Below are 20,621 nucleotides of genomic sequence, written 5' to 3' on the forward strand. Positions count from 1 at the left end.
CTTCTCCTCCTCGAAAAAAAGTTATTTTTACTTGACTGCAAATCCCGGTTTGATGAGACTTTCAATAGTTAGGGAGTTTCATTCTCTCTTAGAGATGAAGTGAAACGTTTAAAATATCACAGGGTTCTAAAATAATTTAAAAAATATATATTTAAAACTAAATTTAGTGGAGTCACATTTTGTAATGGGTATTTTTGTGGAAGATTACAAGTGTGAAAGAAAGCCTGGTGTGCCCTGCATGACATCAGAAGGAAAAAGCCTGTAATACTGACCCGATGCTGCACACGGACACGGTCTGAGGTACAGACACCGACTGTCTCGCCAGCACAACACTCAGTGAGGCTTCACTGATCAGTCTCACTCAATGTCACGTCAGGGCAGAAACTGGAAAGCAGCGAGTCTGTAACTCTGTAATCACGTTACTCCGGGCAACGAGGAGTTACTGGGATATCACAGACCCTGATAAGATCAATTCTACTTCTTAGAGAGAGAAAACAAACAAACCAACTTGTACCTCCGATGGAAGTGGCCTTATCGGGAGATGAAGCTCATAGCGGCAAAATAGTCAAAGGGGACGGTTGTATAAGTTATCTAATCAGAAATTGCTGTAAACGGGCTCAAATTTACACCCAAATAATTAAGTTGAAAATATTGAGAACTTGGCTTTCCCAATTAAAATTCATGCAAAGGAGATTTTTGTTAAAGCTGCGTTTACACTGAATTTAAAAAAAACGAGTTAATCAGCCCAGCGAAAGGAGGGAGAGAAAAAAGGTAAAAGCTTAAGTTGAGAACAATGCTCCTTTTCTTGTGGCCAAGATCTTCCCCATGAGCAACTGTTCAGACGTGATTTCCACACAGATAACCCGCCAACAGCTCTCTCGCTGCAAGATCGCCCGGTTCTAACCCTTTCTAATGTGAGCCTAAGTCTTTTTTTCCAGCTTAAAAAAAATAAGTGTGGCGCCCCCTTCCCCTTTTCGGAGAGAGAGGGGAAGAAAGAGCAAACCAAATAGAAAAACAAACAAGTATTTCCCGGGAAGGCTGCTTTCTGTGTAAAGAGAGAGAGCGAGAGAGCGAGAAGAGGCCCGATGGCGATGATCGCAGACGATTGCTGGTGTGTATGTGTGCTGTGGGGCGGCGCGAAGGCAAAGGCATGTCCGCTGTTTGTATTAGCGCTGAATGGTGTCTTGCAAATGACGTAATGCTTGAAGTCGGGGTCCTGACAAGCGATAACATTTGTGATAAAGGCCGGATTGAGCCAGAGCCCCTTTCTCTCAGACATATTAAACACACACACACACAGACAGACACACGCACTACATACAGAACCTTTCGTCAGACAGACACAGGCAGCGCGTTTGAACAACCGGCTCAGCCCGCGCCTTCCCCTCTCCTTTCTCTCTCTCTGTCTGTCTCCCTCTCTCTCTCTCCAAAATCTCACTCTGCAAAAATACTCAGACGGTTCATGGCTCTCACCAAAGCTCCACCATCTTTCGAGCTGCAAAGATTATTACCATCAAATCAACAGGTAAGAGAGAGAGAGAGCGAAAGCAGCCCCGAGATTAAAGGAACAAAGATCTCTTACCGATTTTTTAAAAATTCTCTTCGCACAGACTGTGTGTGTGTGGGAGGGCAGCAATAGCTCGCTGGCTTTAGATATTAGTATTTATTAAGATAATGCTTTCAGTTTTGTTCCGTCAACACGAGATCTCTTCGCGTTTTTTTTCGAAAGAAAGAGGCAGACTTCTCAGATTTCACATACATTCCCATTTCCCGTATTTGTTGGGTCGGGAGGTCACTCGAGCAGGCATGAGAAATGGTTCCTCGTACGTGACAGTAGCCTCCAGTAGCCTTTGGGGTCAAGTTTACCAGAGGAAACGATGATTTCAAGTACGTTTGGGATATTCTCTGGGTCTCGCATGTTTTGTTGTTGTGCTGGCTACTTAGCGGGAAAGTGGGAGTAAAAGAAATGGATGGCGTTAAAAGTGTCTTTCAGTTAGAGATGTCAGAGTGAGAGATCGCGTTCTGAATGTAGCAGCAGCGCCAAGAAAGTTTGTGAGTGACGTGGCCGAGGTAACAAGATGAAATGCATCTGAGTGGACCCTTTCATCTCCCTGTCTCCAGATTAAGCGGTATATATAGATACATATAGATTTTTTAAAGATCCATGAGAATAGAAATCTCCACCCCCCCCCCCCCCCTAACACACACACTCCTCTCCAGTCTTTCCGACAGTGGCGAGTCCTTTGCGGCCCATCTGGTGGGACCCGGGAGTAACATGGTTGGAGTAAACTTTTTTTTAAGTTGTGTTCAAAGTGTGTGTGTGCTGAGTTGAGTTGCGTCTGTTTATGTGGCTAGACACCATCCTCCGGTGGTTTAACTTCTCCAGACAGGGACTTTCAGTTTTTTTTTCTCCTGATGTAATGCCAAGTAAAGCTTTGAAAGTACAGACATAAGTAATTGTAGCTTTTGACTTAAAGGACTGGGTTGGCTGACACGGGCAGAATGGGCCGTTTGCGTTTTCTTATCCGCACTCAGTAAAATGTGGCACTAGTAAAACATGACTTATGATGGCAGTTAGTTTAGGACGTGTCGCTTAAAAGTGCTATTAAAATGTTTCCTGCTGATCGGGGCTGGATGTAGCCGGCGAGATCTGTTAAAAGCTCCTTGTGATTGCTGGTGCGTTTCATCTCACTACAATTTTGACACATCTCACTCTTGCTTTGACTTGTACTTATTCGTCCTAGATGTGGGCAAATAAAATTGTCGTATCCCACCCTCCCCCCAGATTTTCAGGCAATAGTTTAGCAGCTGCTGCTCTCTAGATTGCGATAAAGTTGGAAATGCGTGAAACTTTTACAGTTTATTTTTCGCAAGTACTAGTTAAGATGTTTTTGAGCCAGGGAATCCTGCTTAATACAGAATTTGCACAGTTTTCGGTTAATCGGGGAGTTGGACTGAACTCTGCTGCTGGGAGTTAATGTTTCCACTCGTGCTCTTTCTGAAGGCATTTGCTGAGAGTAACTATTGTGCCGAACAAGGACTGCAGATGTAATCACTTAACGAAGGCACTCCAAATGAGTTTTGTCACTCAGAGTTACAACAGTATACATGGCACATCTGAACAGCAGGGCTAATCCGGTAAAATAACCCATTGGAGTGTTTAGCACTGACGTGAACACGTTGATATCTGTAGAAGTTTTACACCTAAGAAGTTATGGTGCGATTTAATGGAGGCTGAAGCTGGTGTCGATTTAAAGTTTTCAGTTGTATTTGGGAACTTTGTGAAACTGGTTTAAGAGAAGTGTCCACTCCCTTGAATGGACCCGGACTGTTAGGAATATTGTGTAAAGTGAATGTCACGTTTGCATTCACATGCACTATAAGCCTATTGAAGTCTGATCTCTTTGCAAGTCTTTGTGTCCTTATCACAGGAAATGTTGCGGAAAGCAGTTGTTCAGTCGAGTTCCTAGCACGTGTTGATTAACGATTCTTGTCTCCCAGACGTGATCACTTCTTCTGGCTGAGCTTTCATTTGAGGAGCAAAAAAAAGGTCTCAATAGCAAATTCCCAATTACGCTTGAGCACATTGCAGCAGTACCGTGTGGTATTGCTAGCAGCAGGAATAGATAGGTGGGTTAGCTTGCAATAATACTTCTGCTATAAGGAATATTGTGTAATTTGATGTTATGATTAATGGCAAGTTTATACAGTGCTTGATCAGATAATGAATACAGGCATCGCTGGGCCAATCTGGCGTGTGTGGAATGAACAAAAACTTGTATTGATTTACTGCTGAGATCTGTATTCTACTTCAGCAGCCCCTCAGTGTTGCAATAATATAAATGGAGCCACAATGAAGGGGCTAAAATATTGAAATACAGTAGTTGAAATAATATTTTTTTCAAGGGTGGGGGGAATACAGTTCATTTGACTCCAGTCTAACTCTTCCTTTTATTGCTTATCGCAGGGACAGTTCTGACAAATGTTTACATCAAGCATCAAGGGCTATGATCACATTTATTTTTCACATATTATATTTTTTACATATTGTATATAATTCATAATCACGTGAGTGAATTCCCCTACTAAAGGGTACAGTAAATTGCCACAAGCTCTTTTTTAATAGCGTATGTGTGTATATATATTAATATTAGTAATATCGTGGAGAGGAATTGTGTTGTGCGCACTTAATTGCAGTGCACATTATGGTTGTTTATACTGTGACCATATGACTGGCTATATCAGCGGTGACCAGGCCTGAAGCATTTTGGTACTTGCTAAAGCTTTGCTCATAGGGCCAAACCAGCAATGCGCACATACGTCTGAATGGATATATGTGGATCTGCTATATATTTAAACACGGACAGGATTGTAATGACAGTAAATGCATACTGTACGACAAAACATAAAGTGAGCATGGCGTGTCAAAAGTTAAGGGCCGTTCTTGGTGATTGAATTATCGGTATTAAAGCGGAAAAAGTCGATTGTTTTGACTTGAAACGGTGTAAATTTCCACTTAAATAGTCTGGCTGTCATTCTAAACCTGTTGACTTTCAGTCTACAACATCAGTTCCTGGCTGTACACACTATTAAAGTGAATATTCGCTCAAGCTTAGGCCATCTGGTGAGCTTTATTGGCACCAACATATATAGGAGACGCTTGGAAGTTGTGGAATATACAAATGTTGGGATCAGCAGAGGAGCAGGACGTGTGGTGGAATATTGGAAAGAAAGATTACTTCATTATTTGAATTGTTCGTTAAGCAACCGACCAAGCTCACGGGGACTCGTCTTTTGAAATCTTGGGAAACTTTTTGTGCTGTGGTAGTCACAGTTCATCTAATAAAACTTATTCAAGCAGATGATCCGTGACGTTCTTCCAAGGCTGTGCTTTACCGAGTTACCCATTTTATTTGCAGTTTCTGGCTTATTGTCAGGACACGTAATATAGGATAATCACTGGCTGGCTTTTTGTTGCTGACGCTTTTTTTTCCCTGGGTTGGTAAATGTTTCTCAGCGTTAACAAAATATATCATCAGTACTAGTAATCTGCATCAAAAATAGTGCAAGCCAGGAAGGGCAGAACGTTGAAATCCACGTCAAAAAGGTAGGCCCAGCCAACACTGACTCTTTATTTAAACCTGTTGATTATTTTTGAGTAGCCACCAAGAATGAGCAATCCTACACTGTCCCTGCCTTTTCGGAATGGAGAATTGTGTTATGCACATGTTCCACTGATTTAATAAGAATACGTACGGTAGCTGGTACATGTTAACTACCAGTTACCATAGTTTTTGCCACAGAATAGGCAGTAGTGGTCGGGGAAAGGGATTGAAATCAAACTTACAGTCAGTCGTATTGTATAAATTACCCGTGCGGTTGTATTAATTTATTTGAAACAAACAAAAATGCCGTCATGTGAAGTTAATAAAGCAATGAGGTAAAGCTGTTCATCTTCTTAAAAGCAAACAAATACTATTAGGAACACAATGATTAACGGATCTATTCGTAACAAACAATCCCCAGCTATCAGTCACCCACAGAATTTCGGTTTACTTTTTGTCGAAAGGGCAATCTTTTTAAGTTCTTTAGAAATATAGTTTGATCTGCTGCAAAGTATTCTACTGGGATAAACGTGCTCGCAGACTTTCCTATTGTAGCTGTCACTCTGCTTTAATTAGTTGAAAGGAAAATGTTAGAACGCAATTCTCCCAGTAATTTTACCGATGGGAACATGCTTAAAAAATGAATTCAACATTTCATTGTCGTGACAATTAAAAAAATACTATATACACGTATATATCCATTGAAGTGTAGTGTATGTACACACACGCTTTATATATAATATATATGGCACTGCAATTACACTTTTCACAAGGAGACTTAAAGAAAGTAAAACAGATGTGATGTAAACTTGATTGTTGGTACTTGAAAGCTGCAGTGATGTTTCCTTAAGAACTCCCTTCCCCTGTCATCCTCTTATGATAAAACGCGACAATGGATTCATCTGTGTTAACTTGGGCGGGACTGTACATAAATACATCACTGCAAAACTATGTAAATAGCCACAATAAAAGCGTTGGTAACTTTTAAAAGAAAACGATTAGGATGGAACTGGGGCAGAGCTAAAGGAGGGATGGAAATATACTTTAAGCATATTAATCTAGGTATAGGAAAGCCGACCCTGCACTGTTAAAAGTTTAACCACAGAAAGGACAGTCTTTCTCTCCAAACTATAAAATGTTTAAATGATCCTGAAGAGACATGTGTACACATATATATCTATCTATCTATATATTTCTTTTGCACAGATATGGTCCGGAAAAAGAATCCACCATTGAGAAATCTTGTGAGCCAAGGGGAAGGTGAGAATTGCCAGGTCCCTCAGCCAGAAAGTGCCGTGAACCAGGAGGCCACTAAAAGCTCAGGACCCCCGGATCCCATGCAGGAACAAAACAACCAACAAGATGCACTAGAGTCAGTCAACAAGGAGGAACATTGTCTGCGTGTCGCAGACCTAGCCGGCATCAAAAGCGACTTGAAAAGCCCCGCACTGGGCGAAGGGAATGGCTTCAATTATGAAAGCCACAAGAAGGGAGGAAATGTTCCATCCTTCCCGCAAGATGAGGTGACAGACAGAAATATGTCTGCTCTCTCATCTCAGGCTGCTGCTGGAGTCTGCGAGGCCTGGAAGTCTCCTTGCAGATCAGAACCAGATGATGGCGATGGCAGGAGCTGCAGTGTATCTGGGAACCTCTCTGAAATAAACCACACAGCTCAAACGTCACCCAAAAGTGGGCGTGAGAAGGTCCAGCCGCTACAGGGTGACCCACCTGATCACCACACTCCAACCCCAGGCTCGGTGCCTTCAGAAAACTCTCAGGTGCTTTCAGATGGAAGTGTTGCACTTGACAAATCAAAAACAGAACAGCTGACTGACAACCCAGACGCGGCGCCCCTGACTCCAGAACTACAAGACTTCAAATGCAACATTTGTGGTTATGGCTATTATGGGAACGACCCAACCGATTTGATCAAGCATTTTCGTAAATACCACCTAGGTCTGCACAACCGTACCCGCCAAGATGCGGATCTGGACACCAAAATCCTGGCATTACATAACATGGTGCAGTTCTCCCAGTCCAAAGACTTTCAGAAACTGAGCCGAAACGCGGGCTTGCTCACTGGGATGTTACAGGATCTGAGTCCTCAGCGACCCACCATGTTAAATGGAACTTACGATGTACATGTAGGTATCTGCCCAGCGACTCCCATCGGATCCAATACTTGGTATTACAATCAGAAGTGGTACAGATAAAAACCTTGACAGGGCTTACTTCATTATAAGGAACATAATAGAAAAAATAATCCTCCGCAGGGAGGAAAATCATCAATAAATTAAATTGAATTTTAAATAATTATTTGAGGCACATTGGAAAACAATTGTGGGGACAATCCTATTAGAGATGATCATATGGCACCACTGTATTTAGTATTTTTTTCACAGATATATTGCACACGATAACAAAATCCAACAATAATATGATTGGTTTGGATTCCCTATTCATTTCACACCATTGGTTCACTAGCTGAACAATCTCCCCCTCTAATAATACTTTTGTTTTAACCGAACGGTTCGTGTATATTGAAATCTGCAATTAACTACAAGCATATTTCCACCGATTTGAATTTTGCTAATTGGTATATATTCTGATCATTTTATTTTAAAAGCCATTTATTTTTAATTGCAGTAATTTATTTCCTGATTATACTGTTTGGAAACTGGGTAGGAAGGTCGCTGATAAACGGATCAGACAACATAAACACAATTTGAATCCATTACTGTTAATGAAAAGCTGTCTCCACTTAATTAATGCATTTTTAATATCAATTTGTCTGTAGTTGCCTTTTGAATGTTCACATCAGGATTCACTGATGTAAACAGGCTGCTGATGGCACTTTTAAAAAGAAACCGAATTTAATCTTTCAGCGTGATAATTTATACTTGTGTCCAACGGGCACAATTGTCAGTTAAGAGAAAATCTGTTTTTGTTGAGGATTTTTTCCTTCGGAATCTTTGGTGTATTTTGGCTATTACAGTTCTTCGGAACAATTTACCAGCCATTATACACTTTACGCCATTGTACGCCACTTGTGGAAACTGGCAGGACGCTGTAATAGTGAAAAATACCTAAAATACCGAAAAATTAACGAAACATTATTTTTTGTTCTGGACTAATTTTCTTTTCGTGCCGTTTTATTGACACTTTTTAGCCAGTCTTGCAATTATTTTCCTAAGTCCAAAGGGAGGCTCAGAGGCTTACTTGGATTGTTGACCATCTATTTTAACTTATGTTGGAAATCAGGAATAACTTCGAATAGAAGCAGTGATCACAGGCAGATTTATTTTGCCTGCGGAAAATTTCAGATGGCGGGTTCAGTTTAAAATAAGGAAGTCGCAGGAAAAAAGCCTTATTGATGAAATCTCACCATTTACATCAAATGTACACAACAACAAAAATCAATCCTTCGAGAAATAGAATATTTAGAAACTGTGAAATGGGTAACAAAATAAATATCTAAGTTTCCCTACAGAAATTGAGTTGGAGACACATTTCACAATGATTTTCCTCCCTGTTATGACTAAGTAGTTACATTCATTCTGGCCACTTCTGTTATATACCCAGGGGCTCCTCACATTAGTTTTTTCTGAACTAGCCAAAGTACGGTTGAAAACTGGTGTTTCTAGTGGCATTGAAAGGGTTAATGTAAAAATGAAGACACTTGGACTAAAAAAGAATCTGTTTACTGCCATTTCGCTCCCCACTTCCTACTCAAGCTGTAAAACTATTACCACACTTCTATTTTTGATTCCATATCAACAATGGTGAACCAATCCTCAAAGTAACAGGAAAAATCACTGGCCATTTTGATGTATTGAAATAACTAAATAATAGACATAATTGATAACTTGGGTAAGTAAACTCCATAAACTAATGGACCTTTATCGCGACAGTGTGCTGAAACTATTACAAAATTACAACCTGTCACAGAGATTAAAACTGTTTTGGCTTCATGCAATATCCTTAAAAAAAAATGGAAAATGGTACCTTCTGGGAAACTGTCATACTGTTGCTTACTTCACAAGCTGAAATGGAAAACACATTTGTCTTTTCTTTACATTTTTTTAGGTTACTCTGGGAGGAATGTTCATTGGCATAGGACGCAAAACACCTGACTGCCAAGGCAATACCAAGTATTTCCGGTGCAAATTCTGCAATTTTACCTACATGGGCAGTTCTTCGACTGAACTGGAACAGCACTTCGTGTCAGCGCATCCCAATAAAATGAAAAGTGTGCCTTCTGCTCTGGAGTCTGGGAAGGATGCCAATAAATCGGAGAAAAATGCCAGCAAAGGCCCCCCTGCGACAGAGCGCCACTTACCTCGCCCATCAGACCCAGTAGATGCGGGAAAATGGCAAGACAAATCTACCATCAAGGCAGCAGATGACACCCCCATCGGCTACTCTGTCCCCATCAAATCCATGGACACCTCCAAACAGAATGGCATGGACGCTTCCTGTTACTTCTGGTGTAGGTTTTGCAGTTTCAGCTGTGAGTCCTCCGACACCTTAAAGCTCACGGATCATTATAACAAACAGCATGGGGAGAATCAGCGCACTAGCTACTTTAATAGAGATTTCCCGGACAAAATAGCCAAACAGGAACCCGCACTTAACCAGAGCGACTCTTCGAAAGAGCGTCAGCTTCTTGTGGCTAATAAATCCGACGGGGAATTCTCGGTTAAAGCAGAGAAAGGCACAAGTTCGACCAAAAAGAAAGACGCCACTAAGTCAACAGACGAGAGCATGGTCACCAGCTACAACTGCCAGTTGTGCAAATTCAGGTACTCCACCAGTCATGGACCCGACGTGATCGCAGTGGGACCCCTGCTCCGCCATTACCATTACATCCACAACGTTCACAAATGTACCATTAAACACTGCCAGTACTGCCCCGGGGGGCTGTGCGGCCCCGAGAAGCACCTGGGGGACATCACCTATCCATTCGCTTGCAGGAAAAGTAATTGCTCCCACTGCACCCTGCTGCTCTTACACACGTCCCACGGGGTGGGAGGGAGTGCCAGGGTTAAGCATCAGTGCGACCAGTGCTCTTTCACCGTTCAGGATGTAGATGTGCTTCTGCAGCATTACGAGACCATGCACAACACCCACACCCCGAGCAAGACTGAAGATGGCCAACAGGGAAGTGATGGACAAGTGACCAGTGAAGAGGCTGAAGAGCACTGTTGCACCAAATGCGACTTTGTTACTCAAGTGGAGGAAGATATTTTCCGGCATTACAGGTAACAGACCAGAAACTTTAAATCCACCCCATCTGATGATTTGTCTTATGCATTGAACCTAAAATATGACAGGGGAGGGGGAGAGAGAGAGGTGGTGTGTGTGTGTGTGTGTGAGGGGGGGGGGGGGGGGGGCTTAGAAAGTAGTACTTGCAAGAACAGGTAACAAAAACACGGAAAGTTTAAATATTTTTATTCGACATCGAACCACAGGCAGTAAACTTGATTGTTTTTGAGATGGCCTATAGTTTCTCTGTCATCAGCTTATTGCAACTAGCTACAGTTCATTAAGATAGTTTCGTGAGTTTTGAAAACATGTCACTAACGCAACTCTTGATATGTTACTGTTTTGGTATACAAAATGTGCACGTTGGCTGACTGGCGTAAATCCATGTTCCACTGTAATGGGTAGAATAATAATGACCTGCTCTTGCCAATATTGGATGCTACCTGTTCGTTTGGCGGAAACTGCCCGAAGTGCATATATATATATATAAAATGCACACCTTATCTAACTTTAACAGTTTCTCAACTGCAGAGCACTTAAGAAAATGCATTGCACGATTTGTATTAAGAAATGTTGCTTTTAATTTAACCTCCGAGTTATCCTTTGTGTGTCTTAGGAGGGCTCATAATTGCTACAAGTGCCGTCAGTGCAAGTGGACCGCTCCGGACACTCAGGCATTACTGGAGCATTTCAACACAGCCCATTGCGTAGTCCCGGAGCCGGCGAGCAGCAGCAGCGGCACCAGCGGCGGGGAGTCACCACCAACACCCAGCACCAGCAGCCACAACTCCCTGAGCGGCGAGCAGGAGATGCGGCACCGCACCCCCACCCCGTCTGAGAGCGGCAGCAACTGCCAGCCTCCGCCGCTGGCTGCTGCCGAGGAGAAGGAGGGGCGAGGTTGGGCCGACACCTCCAAGGAGGACACGAGGAAGACGGGCTGGAGCGTCAAGGAGAGCGCTGCGCCGGGGGAGCTGCACAAGGGGAGCTCCTACCCGGGCCAGGCCGCCCTCGCCTTACTCAGTGCCTCCCCCGGGGGCAGCAGCAGTCAGGAAAGCCACAAGAGCAACCGAAGGGCCGCCGAGGAAGCGGACGTGGCGCGTCCAGTCTATGGGCTGCAGACCGCTGACGCCAAGGGCTTCCCAGCTGGGGTGCAGCAGCTCTCGGGAGGAGGAGGGGGAGGAGACCGGGACAAGCCCCGAGCTCTCACCCCACAGTACCCAACAAGCACCGAACTCAACAAGGCGAGGGAGGAGTCGCAAAACCTATTGCGGGTAAGGCTGGCTTCAGTTACTCTCAAGCTGTTGTTCGTTACCTACACACACACAATGGATATTCGTGCATCTTTTGAAATGTGGAAATGCTTAAAAAAATTACATTTCCACAAAGGGAAATCAATTATTCGCTCTAATTCATCAGACCCCCTTGCCACACTGTCAGGAAACCGAGTGCCAGATTGGATAGCAGTCTGGAGTCGGAAGCATAGCTCAATCTCTCTGTAATCCAGGAGCAGAGAAGGTCATTGTAGAACCCCTTCAATAAGGACCAAGGACTGAACCTGGGAGCCTCCTGGCTCTTGATGGTTCAGTAGCATAACTGGCCAAGAATTAAGCGCTGATCTGAGCAGGTTGGAGCATCCAATAATTCATGGTGCCCATCGTAAGATCTCACTTGCTCTTGCTGTACACCTCCTCCTGAATTATTCTTTCCACTGAAATCACACTTTAATTAACTGGCATGGGGAAGGAATACAATGTACCTTGTAAAATTAAGGGACACGTCATTGCTGTTTTTAAAAGGGCATGACATAACCCAAAGGCATGATGTCGCAATACTTGTCACAATTTTAATGCTAATCAAATTCAAGGAAGGAAGGAGAGAGAAAACGGGGAATTACAGGCCAGTTAGCTTCAAATCAGTTGTTGGGGAAAATGCTGCAATCCAGTATTAAGGAAGTGGTAACAGGGAACTTAGAGAAACATAATATGATTAAGCAGAGTCAGCATGGTTTTATGAAAGGGAAATGGTGTTTGAAAAATTTATTAGCTTTTTTGAGGATGTAACTAACCAGTTAGATAAAGGGGAATCAGTGGCTGTAATATATTTGGATTTTCAAAAGGCACTTGATAAGGTACTACATAAAAGTTTGTTATTGCAAGGTAAGGGCTCATGGGATTGGGGGTAATATACTTGCATGGATAGAGGATTGCTGAACAGACAGAAAACAGCAAGTAGGGATAAACTGGTAATTTTCAGGTTGGCGGGCTGTAACTGGTGGGGTGCCGCAAGGATCAGTGCTTGGGCCTCAGCTATTTCTAATCTATATTAACAACTTGGATGAAGGAACCAAGTGCAATGTATCCAAGTTTGCTGATGATGCAAAGCTAGATGGAAGTGCAAGCTGTGAAGAGGATATAAGCCTGCAAAGGGATATAAACATGTTAAGTGAGTGGGCAATGAGGTGGCAGATGGAGTATAATATGGGGAAATGTAAGGTTATTCACTTTGGTGGGAAGAATATAAAAACGATATATTTTTAAAATGGTGAGAAACTATTAAGTGTTGGTGTTCAGAGAGATTAGTACAAGAGATACAGATTGCATGCAGGTACAGCAAGCAATTGGGAAGACAAATGACATGCTGGCCTTTATTGCAAGGGATTTGGAGTACAAGAGTAAGGAAGTCTTGCTACAATTGTACAGGGCTTTGGTGAGATCACACCTGGAGTACTGTACACAGTTTTGGTCTCTTTATCTGAGGAAGGATAAAATTGCCTCAGAAGTATTTGAACGAAGGTTCATTAGATTGATTCCTGGGATGAGGGGGTTGTCCTATAAGGAGAGATTGAGTACATTGGGCCTATACTCTGGATTTTTGAATAATGAGAGCTTATCTCATTGAAACATATAAGGTTCTGAAGGGGATAGATGCTGAGAGGCTGTTTCCCTTGGCTGGAGAGTCTAGGACTAGGGGGCATAGTCTCAGGATAAAGGGTCAGCCATTTAAGACGGAGATGAGGAGGAATTCTTTCTCTGAGGGTTGTGAATCTTTGGAATTCTCTACCCCAAAGGGCTGTGGATGCTGAATTGTTGAGTATATTCAAGGCTGAGATAGATAAGAGTTTTGGACTCTGGGAGAATCAAAGGATATGCGGATTGGGCAAGAAAGTGGAGTTGAGGTCGAAAATCAGCTATGATCTTCTTGAATGGTGGAACAGACTCGAGGGGACATATGGCCTACTCTTGCTCCTAATTCTTAAGTTCTTATGATGACGGTATGACTTATTTGATTGCAATTAGAAAAGTAAGCTGATAATTGCTATAGTGATTATTCTCTAAATTTTGTAACGTTAAAACACAAGCTGTTATAAATAGCATGTTATAGTAACTTAGGTGACTTACGATGTGAATGTGAAACATCAGGTGAAGCTAAGATTTTGAAAGCATTGGAAGCTGGACGAAGAGGAGGAGCCGAGGCTTGATGCTCCTGCTGTACCAATGTAATTAAATATACCTCATTACTAATAGGGTAGAAATCATTGACCTCAACAGGGACAATATTGTACCTTATGCCCTCCGAGGATGACTTAAATGTACAAGGATTTATTGAGGATATTTAATGTAAGTGGAAAAAAAACTTTTTATTAAATTGGTATATTGTTCAACTCATTATGAAATGCATGATGTGATGTAGACCATTAAGTGATAAACTAAAGTAGATTTTCATTTTCACTGCAGTTATTTGGATATAGTAATTTTCATATATGATGAAACAAAATATGATCACCTCTGCTTGGATTTCTTTATTTCTACTCTTGATTGCTATAACTCACTTGCAACTTTATTGCTCATGGTATGCAGCTGGATTGCCTTATGCAAATAACTATTATAGAGTGAGGTATTCAATATGTTCCGATGGTAATAGTTGTGAGGTCTCAAAACTATGGATATAATAATTTTCCTCATGAAATTATGTCAGATGAAGTAGCTGTGTTACGAGATGCTTTACTCTGGTTTTCCACATTAAATCATTCATGAATTCTACCATGAAATAAAAATATTAAACATAATACAAATAATTTAAACCATGCTCGTTTGTATGATGCTAGAATTTATGATGTGCTTTCATTTTTTCTCGTTGGGCTGACTGTTCAGTCATCTGACTTATGGATTCCTATTTGGTATTGTCTCCAATAAAAGTGGTGAAGGTGTGTGCCACAGAAAGAGGTGTAGGATCTTTTGTTAATACGGATTCTTTTTCCCTCAATCTGTTTCAGCGAATACACTGACGCGAACACCTTGCCTTTTCTGTAAAAGATCTTTATTGAAGATTCTCCGGCCGGGACTTGTCAAGACAAAGAAACACTCTCAATCAGAGCCTGTTTATCTTACTCTGGACAAGCCCCTTTACAGCGTGAAAAGCACAGCAGTTATACATTTTCAAAACATAACACATTTGATTAGCACTTGGTCTGTCCACTCCCTTTCTTCCTACCCACCCCCCCCCCCCCCGAGTATGTTCAATGGCAGGCGAGGAGGTCTCCTAATTAGAGCTGGCCCCGAGGTCAGCTTGTTTATAGCCTCATTAAATTCTTCTTCTTTATCAGTAAAACCTATTTCCCTCTTATCAGTAAAAAGCATTACGTTATTCTCCCCTCCTTATTAGTGAAAACCATTACGTTACCTTCTCCTATCTGTGATTGCTTTTTCTTTCCTGTGACCCGTGTTTAACCTCAACTCTCAGTAACCCCCTTTTTTCCTGTCGATTCTGCAATGTCTGCATCTTGACATTTCTTTAGCTATTTTTCCATGATTCCCTATCTCCATCGCTCTGCCACATTTACAATCCTTCTGTATCCATTCTCACTTTAAATTCAGGAACACTTGTTGATGAAGACTATAGCACTATACCATGTGAAGCCATTTTTAACCCAACAGCATAAAGTCCAAAAATTGATTGCTGTTGCTCAGGTTTCAGGTTCAAAATTCTCTGAAATGACAAATGACAAATATGTAGAAATTGAGATGTGATTCATTTTGGTAGACATTTTCAACGGTGACTTGTATTTATTTAATGTTGCTTGTATCTGGACTGGTAACTATTCCTTTATGATTTCAGAAATATTGGACTGGCTTTTAGTGGATTTCAGCAAGAAATTTGTTGATAGTTGTAATTTTCCTCCTAGACATGGATCACCTTGTGAAATTGTTGTGTGCCTATAATGTTGTGGAACATTTGGGAAATAATGTTAGAAGTGTAAATACTTGAAAGAGGGATCCTCAACTAACAGTATTATGTATAACGACTCAAAGGTTTGCAAAGATTTCTATTCTTGAATATAGCAAGTATTTTCTTTACTTTTAATTTTCTTGGATATTTTTGTTAAAATGGCATGTGAATTAAGGGGCTATTTGGAATGATACTGAGCCCAGCAGTATGACGTGCATAGTTAAAATGGCCAGATTGCTGAAGCATTGTGGAAAAATGGTTATACCAACTAGACGCTAATTCTGTTTTCTCCCACTCTTGTGCTCAGTATCTCCTACAGGCAAATTTCTTTGCCATTTGCTGTTTTAAGAAATGTATTAAAATTAGGGAGAAAAGGCAAAAATTATAATTTTCATTTGAAAAGCAAGGCTTAGTGATGAGATTCCTTGGATTATTTGAGAGGATGTTCATTGGTTTGTCAGTAACTAGCTTGTTGGATACAAATTGGATTTTCAAATATTCCTCCATTCATGTTTTTTTAATTCAGAGAAGAGATGAAAAAGCATAAAATACTGTCCCTTCCCCCCCCCCCCCCCCCTCTCTCCTTTCTCTTGGCTATGTTCTGTTCCCATATTAGAACCAGACCACTCCAGGCATCACAGTGGAACTTCACACTACCCATGAACAATGCCAAAATAAGCCAGTTTATTGTAATAGCACTTTAGTTTAAGATTTTGCTTTAACGTTTTGCTCGATACCATTAAGATTTTGCTTTAACGTTTTGCTCGATACCAATTGAGAGAACAGAGACAGTGTCCATCCTGCATCCTATTTGAGTGTTGCTGTAAAAGAACTTGCATTTTTTATAGCGCCTTATCAGTTGCTCAGGATGTCCCAATGCGCCTCACATCTAAATTACTTTTTGAAGTGTATTCAATGTTAATGCTTTGAGGTTCCTGACCTCCTCACAGCCTTGAATGCCAGGGGAGAAATGAGAGTAGCTTCCTACAGCATAAAGAGAGCATGCAACTGAGTATGGCACCAAAGAGGCCTAGCAAAATTGAGGTCAGTGGTAAAGTGCTCCAGTGGCCAGAGTCAAGCTTGATGCACAGCATGATGGTTGTGGTTGTTAGTGGTAATCATCATAATCCCAGTTCCTCAGGACAGCACCCTTGGCTCAACTGTCTTCATCAAATACCTTCTCTCATAAGGTCAGAAGTGGGACCATTTTCTGACGATTCTGAAGCGTTCAGCTCCCTTCACAACTTCTCCACTAATAGAACAGCCCATACCAGCATACATCAGGACCTGGGCAACTTCCATGCTTAGTCTAACAAGTGACCGATATCGTTCATGCCACGTAAATAGCAGGCAATTACCGTTCACAACATGAAAAGACACAATCACCTTCCTTTGACCTTCAATAGCACTGCCATCACTGAGAATCCGGCCTATCAATAAACTGGGGATCATCATTGGCCAGAAGCTTAGCTGGACAAGCCATATCAACACACTGGTTACAAGGGCAGAGGCTGGATACTCTGAAGAGTGGCTCATCTTCTGATCCCTCAATGCCTCTCCTCCATCCACAAGGCGCAAGTAAGGAATGTGATGGAATACTCATCACTTGCCTGGATGGGTGCAGCTGCAATAACATTTGAGAAGCTCGACACCCTCCAGGACAGAGCAGTCCGCTTGATCGGTGCCCTTGCCTTTGAACTCAGTATCCACCACTGGTGCACTGTGGCTGCAGCATGTACGATTTACAGGATGCACTGCAGCAACTCACCCATGTCACTTCAACAGCAACTCCCAGCTCCATGAATTCTGCCACCAAGAATGACGAGCAGTGACATTGTAGGAACAACATCACCTCCAAGGTCCCCTTCAAGTCAAGCACCGTCCTGACTTGGACACATACTGCTGTTCCTTCATTGTTGGCAGTCCCTATTTAACACCAACTGGGGATTATCATCAGTGCACCTGCGTTGGTTGAAGGAAAAGGCCCATCACTACCTTATCAGAGCAACTAGGGATAGGCACTAAATGCGGCCTTACCAGTATTGTACACATCTTGAGTACAAATTAAAAAAAAAAAACATTTTATACATAGCAAGGTCCTACAAACAGCGAATGAGATGAATGACCAGTTAATCTGTTTTTAGTGGTGTTAGTTAAGGGAAGAATCTTGGTAGGACACCATGTGAATATATTGCTCATTTAATAATTTTATGGGATCTTTTGCAATCACCTGAACAGGCAACAGAGCCTTGGTTTCACATCTTGTCTAAAAGATGGCAACTCCAACAATACTGCAATCTCTCAGTTTGGCGCTGGAGTGTCAGCTTAATCCTGATTGGTGCTTGAATTCATAACCTTACTAGAAAATGCAAATGCTGTGCAAAATTAATTGCGAGTGAATAGATACGTAAAGCGTGTTTTTTAAATTTTATCTGCAGTTAAATGTTGCTACAAGACATTGCATAAACAAGAACTTGTTTTAAAAAAACTATCCTGTGTTAACACACTGCTGTGTTAATGATCACTTTCAGTTAGAAATAAATTATTTTTAGACTGGTTTTACTATTGTGAACATTGCATGAGAGAACAGTGACCGTCCTGACTTAGACACATACTGCTGTTCCTTCATTGTTGGCAGTCCCTATTTAACTTAGGGGATAGTTAGTTAGGGGATACCTGGCTAACCTCATGCACCACACAGTGCATTTTATAGCAGGGCTTTCTAGGTAGGCATTTGGAGTGGGAATTCTGCTAATTTTCTCCTCTTGAGGGGTGGAGATCCATTTTAGCAAACCCTAATGCTCATAGCATATGTAGAGGATCAAACCTGGGACCTTCCTGTTCTCTTTAGCTTAAGTTCCATACTTTGCACTGCTAATAGGGGAATCACTTTGTGTATCCTTTTTAAGGGGGAAATAAAAATAGGCACACTGTGCTCTATTGCCACAGACATCTCTTATTTATATTTTTCCCCAAAAGTCAGTATGTGATGACTTCATTCTTCTGTTTTGTGCGATTGTAAGAATAAGAGAAGTGTTAACTGTTTGGCTTGCTTCCCTTTTTGGGGACTAATCTGCAGAGAATGGTAAATAACTGTAATGATGTCTTGACCAGCAAAGATTGCATCATCTATCCATGCTGTTTGTCACCATGGTGCCTCTTATGGTTTCTTATGTAAGGCGAGGAAAGTTTACATAACGCTTTGCCGACTCCTGATATTATTTTCAGATGAAATGCGAGGGAGCAAGAATTCCTGGAGCCCAAAGTCAGTGTTTTAAGAGTGGTCTGATAAAGTTTTTCATACATTCAGAATGGTTGACCCAATTGGAATTGATTCATGAAACATCAATATGTAACATTGTTTCTTTTGGCTTTGTGATTCCACTGGAACTTCTGTTTGAAGGTTTTAATGTCTTTGCATTAAGCTTGATTATACCTCGTTTACAGAATATTAAATGCAAAGTTATAATAGGTTCATTTTTGAGTAGAAGATCTCAGTCCAGATACACTTGACATTATGATTTACTGATTTTAAGTAATATATATGTGTGTGTATGTATATATAACCACACACACACACACACACACACACACACACACACACACACACACACACACACACATGCAACATTTTAATCCAATTAATTAACATTTTTCATGTTGGCTAAATACATTTGCATTTCTGTTGTGTTCAGGACCATGAAGCCCTCAGTTAAAAGTCACAAAATGTCTTTTGGTTAGCTTTCAAAAGGATGTAGAGAATTTTACTGTGCAGTGTTCAAAGGAATGGGTAAAATTGCAGATTTTAGGTTCAGATTCCAACAGACATGTAATTAATTTTAACCAGACCTCCATATATAATTCGTGACTGAATTTTTAATACAGACCCACCCACATGTGACACCTGAAGTGCCAATACTTTTTTTTTGAAAAGTTTGTATAGGGATGAAGTCCTTTTCTATTTCAGCCAAGGTGTCAGCCTTGGTTCAGTAGTAGCACTCTCAATTCTGAGCCAGAACATCATGGGTTCAAGCCCCAGTCCAAGATTGAGCACATATTCTAGCCTGATACTCCTTTGCAGTATTGAGGATGTGCTACTCTGTCAGAGGTGCTGTCTTTCTGATGAGATATTAAACTAAGGTCCCGTCTGCCCTTTTAGGTAGACATAAAAGATCCCATGGCACTATTGGAAGAGGAGAAAACCTTTTAACCAATAGGTATCACCAAAAAAAACAGATCATCTGGCCGTTTATCATATTGCTGTTTGTGGGACATTACAAATGGACTGCCATGTTTCCCTACTTTGCAACAGTGACCACATTGCAAAACTAATTTATTGGTTGTGAAGCAATTATGATTACCTGAGGTCGTGAAAGGCGCTATTCATTTTAATTACTGTTCTTAAGGTGTCGTTATATATGTAATAGTTTGAGGTTAGTACTTGATCACAGCAATGCACGAGTGGCAGCTTTGAATTAACCCCCGTGGCTTTGTGACCCTCTTAAGCCTATAGAAACTGAGTAGGTCTCAGAAAATATCTCAAAAAGGGTTACATTTTAATGTACATTCAGAACTGATCAAACACTTGGGCTGTTTGCTAAGGTTTAAAAAAAATGAAAATTAAGTTTGAAACTTTTCCAATGGTCCACCTGGGAATTTTTCAAACTTTGCATTGTAACATTTGTTGTTGTACTGCTGCCAGTGCCAACCTGAAACTTTGCATTGCGGCAGTATTATTGCAATTTCTGCACAGCAAAGTCTTGCAAGTGACTCCAACAGGTGGTCTTGCATTCCTTGCCTAAGTTTGATTTGAGTGACTTTATGTTCTCCTGATACTACATAGCACATGACGCAAAGCTGAAGTTGGTTTGCACCAATGTAAAATGTGTACTTTTTTATCATTCTTTGGTATGTGGGTATTGCTGGCAAGGCTGCCATTTATTGCCCTTGAGAAGGTGGCAGTGAGCCGCCGCCTTGAACCACTGAAGTTCTTTTCCGTTCTAACAGTTTGATACAACTGAATGC

General features: G+C 41.4%; 1 protein-coding gene across 7 annotated transcripts in view; it reads left to right on the forward strand.

Annotated features, from left to right (window-relative positions):
• Positions 1-886: 886 nt before the first annotated feature.
• trps1 (trichorhinophalangeal syndrome I) overlaps positions 887-20,621 on the forward strand; it is a 267,639-nt gene continuing 247,904 nt past the window's right edge. The window contains exons 1-4 of one of the 7 annotated variants that reach the window (XM_070890764.1): positions 887-914; positions 6,312-7,249; positions 9,192-10,366; positions 10,987-11,641. In XM_070890764.1, coding sequence (XP_070746865.1) covers positions 6,314-7,249; positions 9,192-10,366; positions 10,987-11,641 — 2,766 coding nt within the window. In that variant the 5' untranslated portion in view covers positions 887-914; positions 6,312-6,313. Of the gene's footprint in view, positions 915-1,022; positions 1,112-1,305; positions 1,526-1,848; positions 1,888-2,065; positions 2,071-3,564; positions 3,631-5,078; positions 5,108-6,311; positions 7,250-9,191; positions 10,367-10,986; positions 11,642-20,621 lie in introns of those variants that run through there. The other 6 variants (XM_070890755.1, XM_070890737.1, XM_070890726.1 and 3 more) reach the window with 6 other exon arrangements.

The sequence above is a fragment of the Pristiophorus japonicus genome, chromosome 1 (genome assembly GCF_044704955.1).
Source record: "Pristiophorus japonicus isolate sPriJap1 chromosome 1, sPriJap1.hap1, whole genome shotgun sequence".
NCBI lineage: Eukaryota > Metazoa > Chordata > Chondrichthyes > Pristiophoridae > Pristiophorus > Pristiophorus japonicus.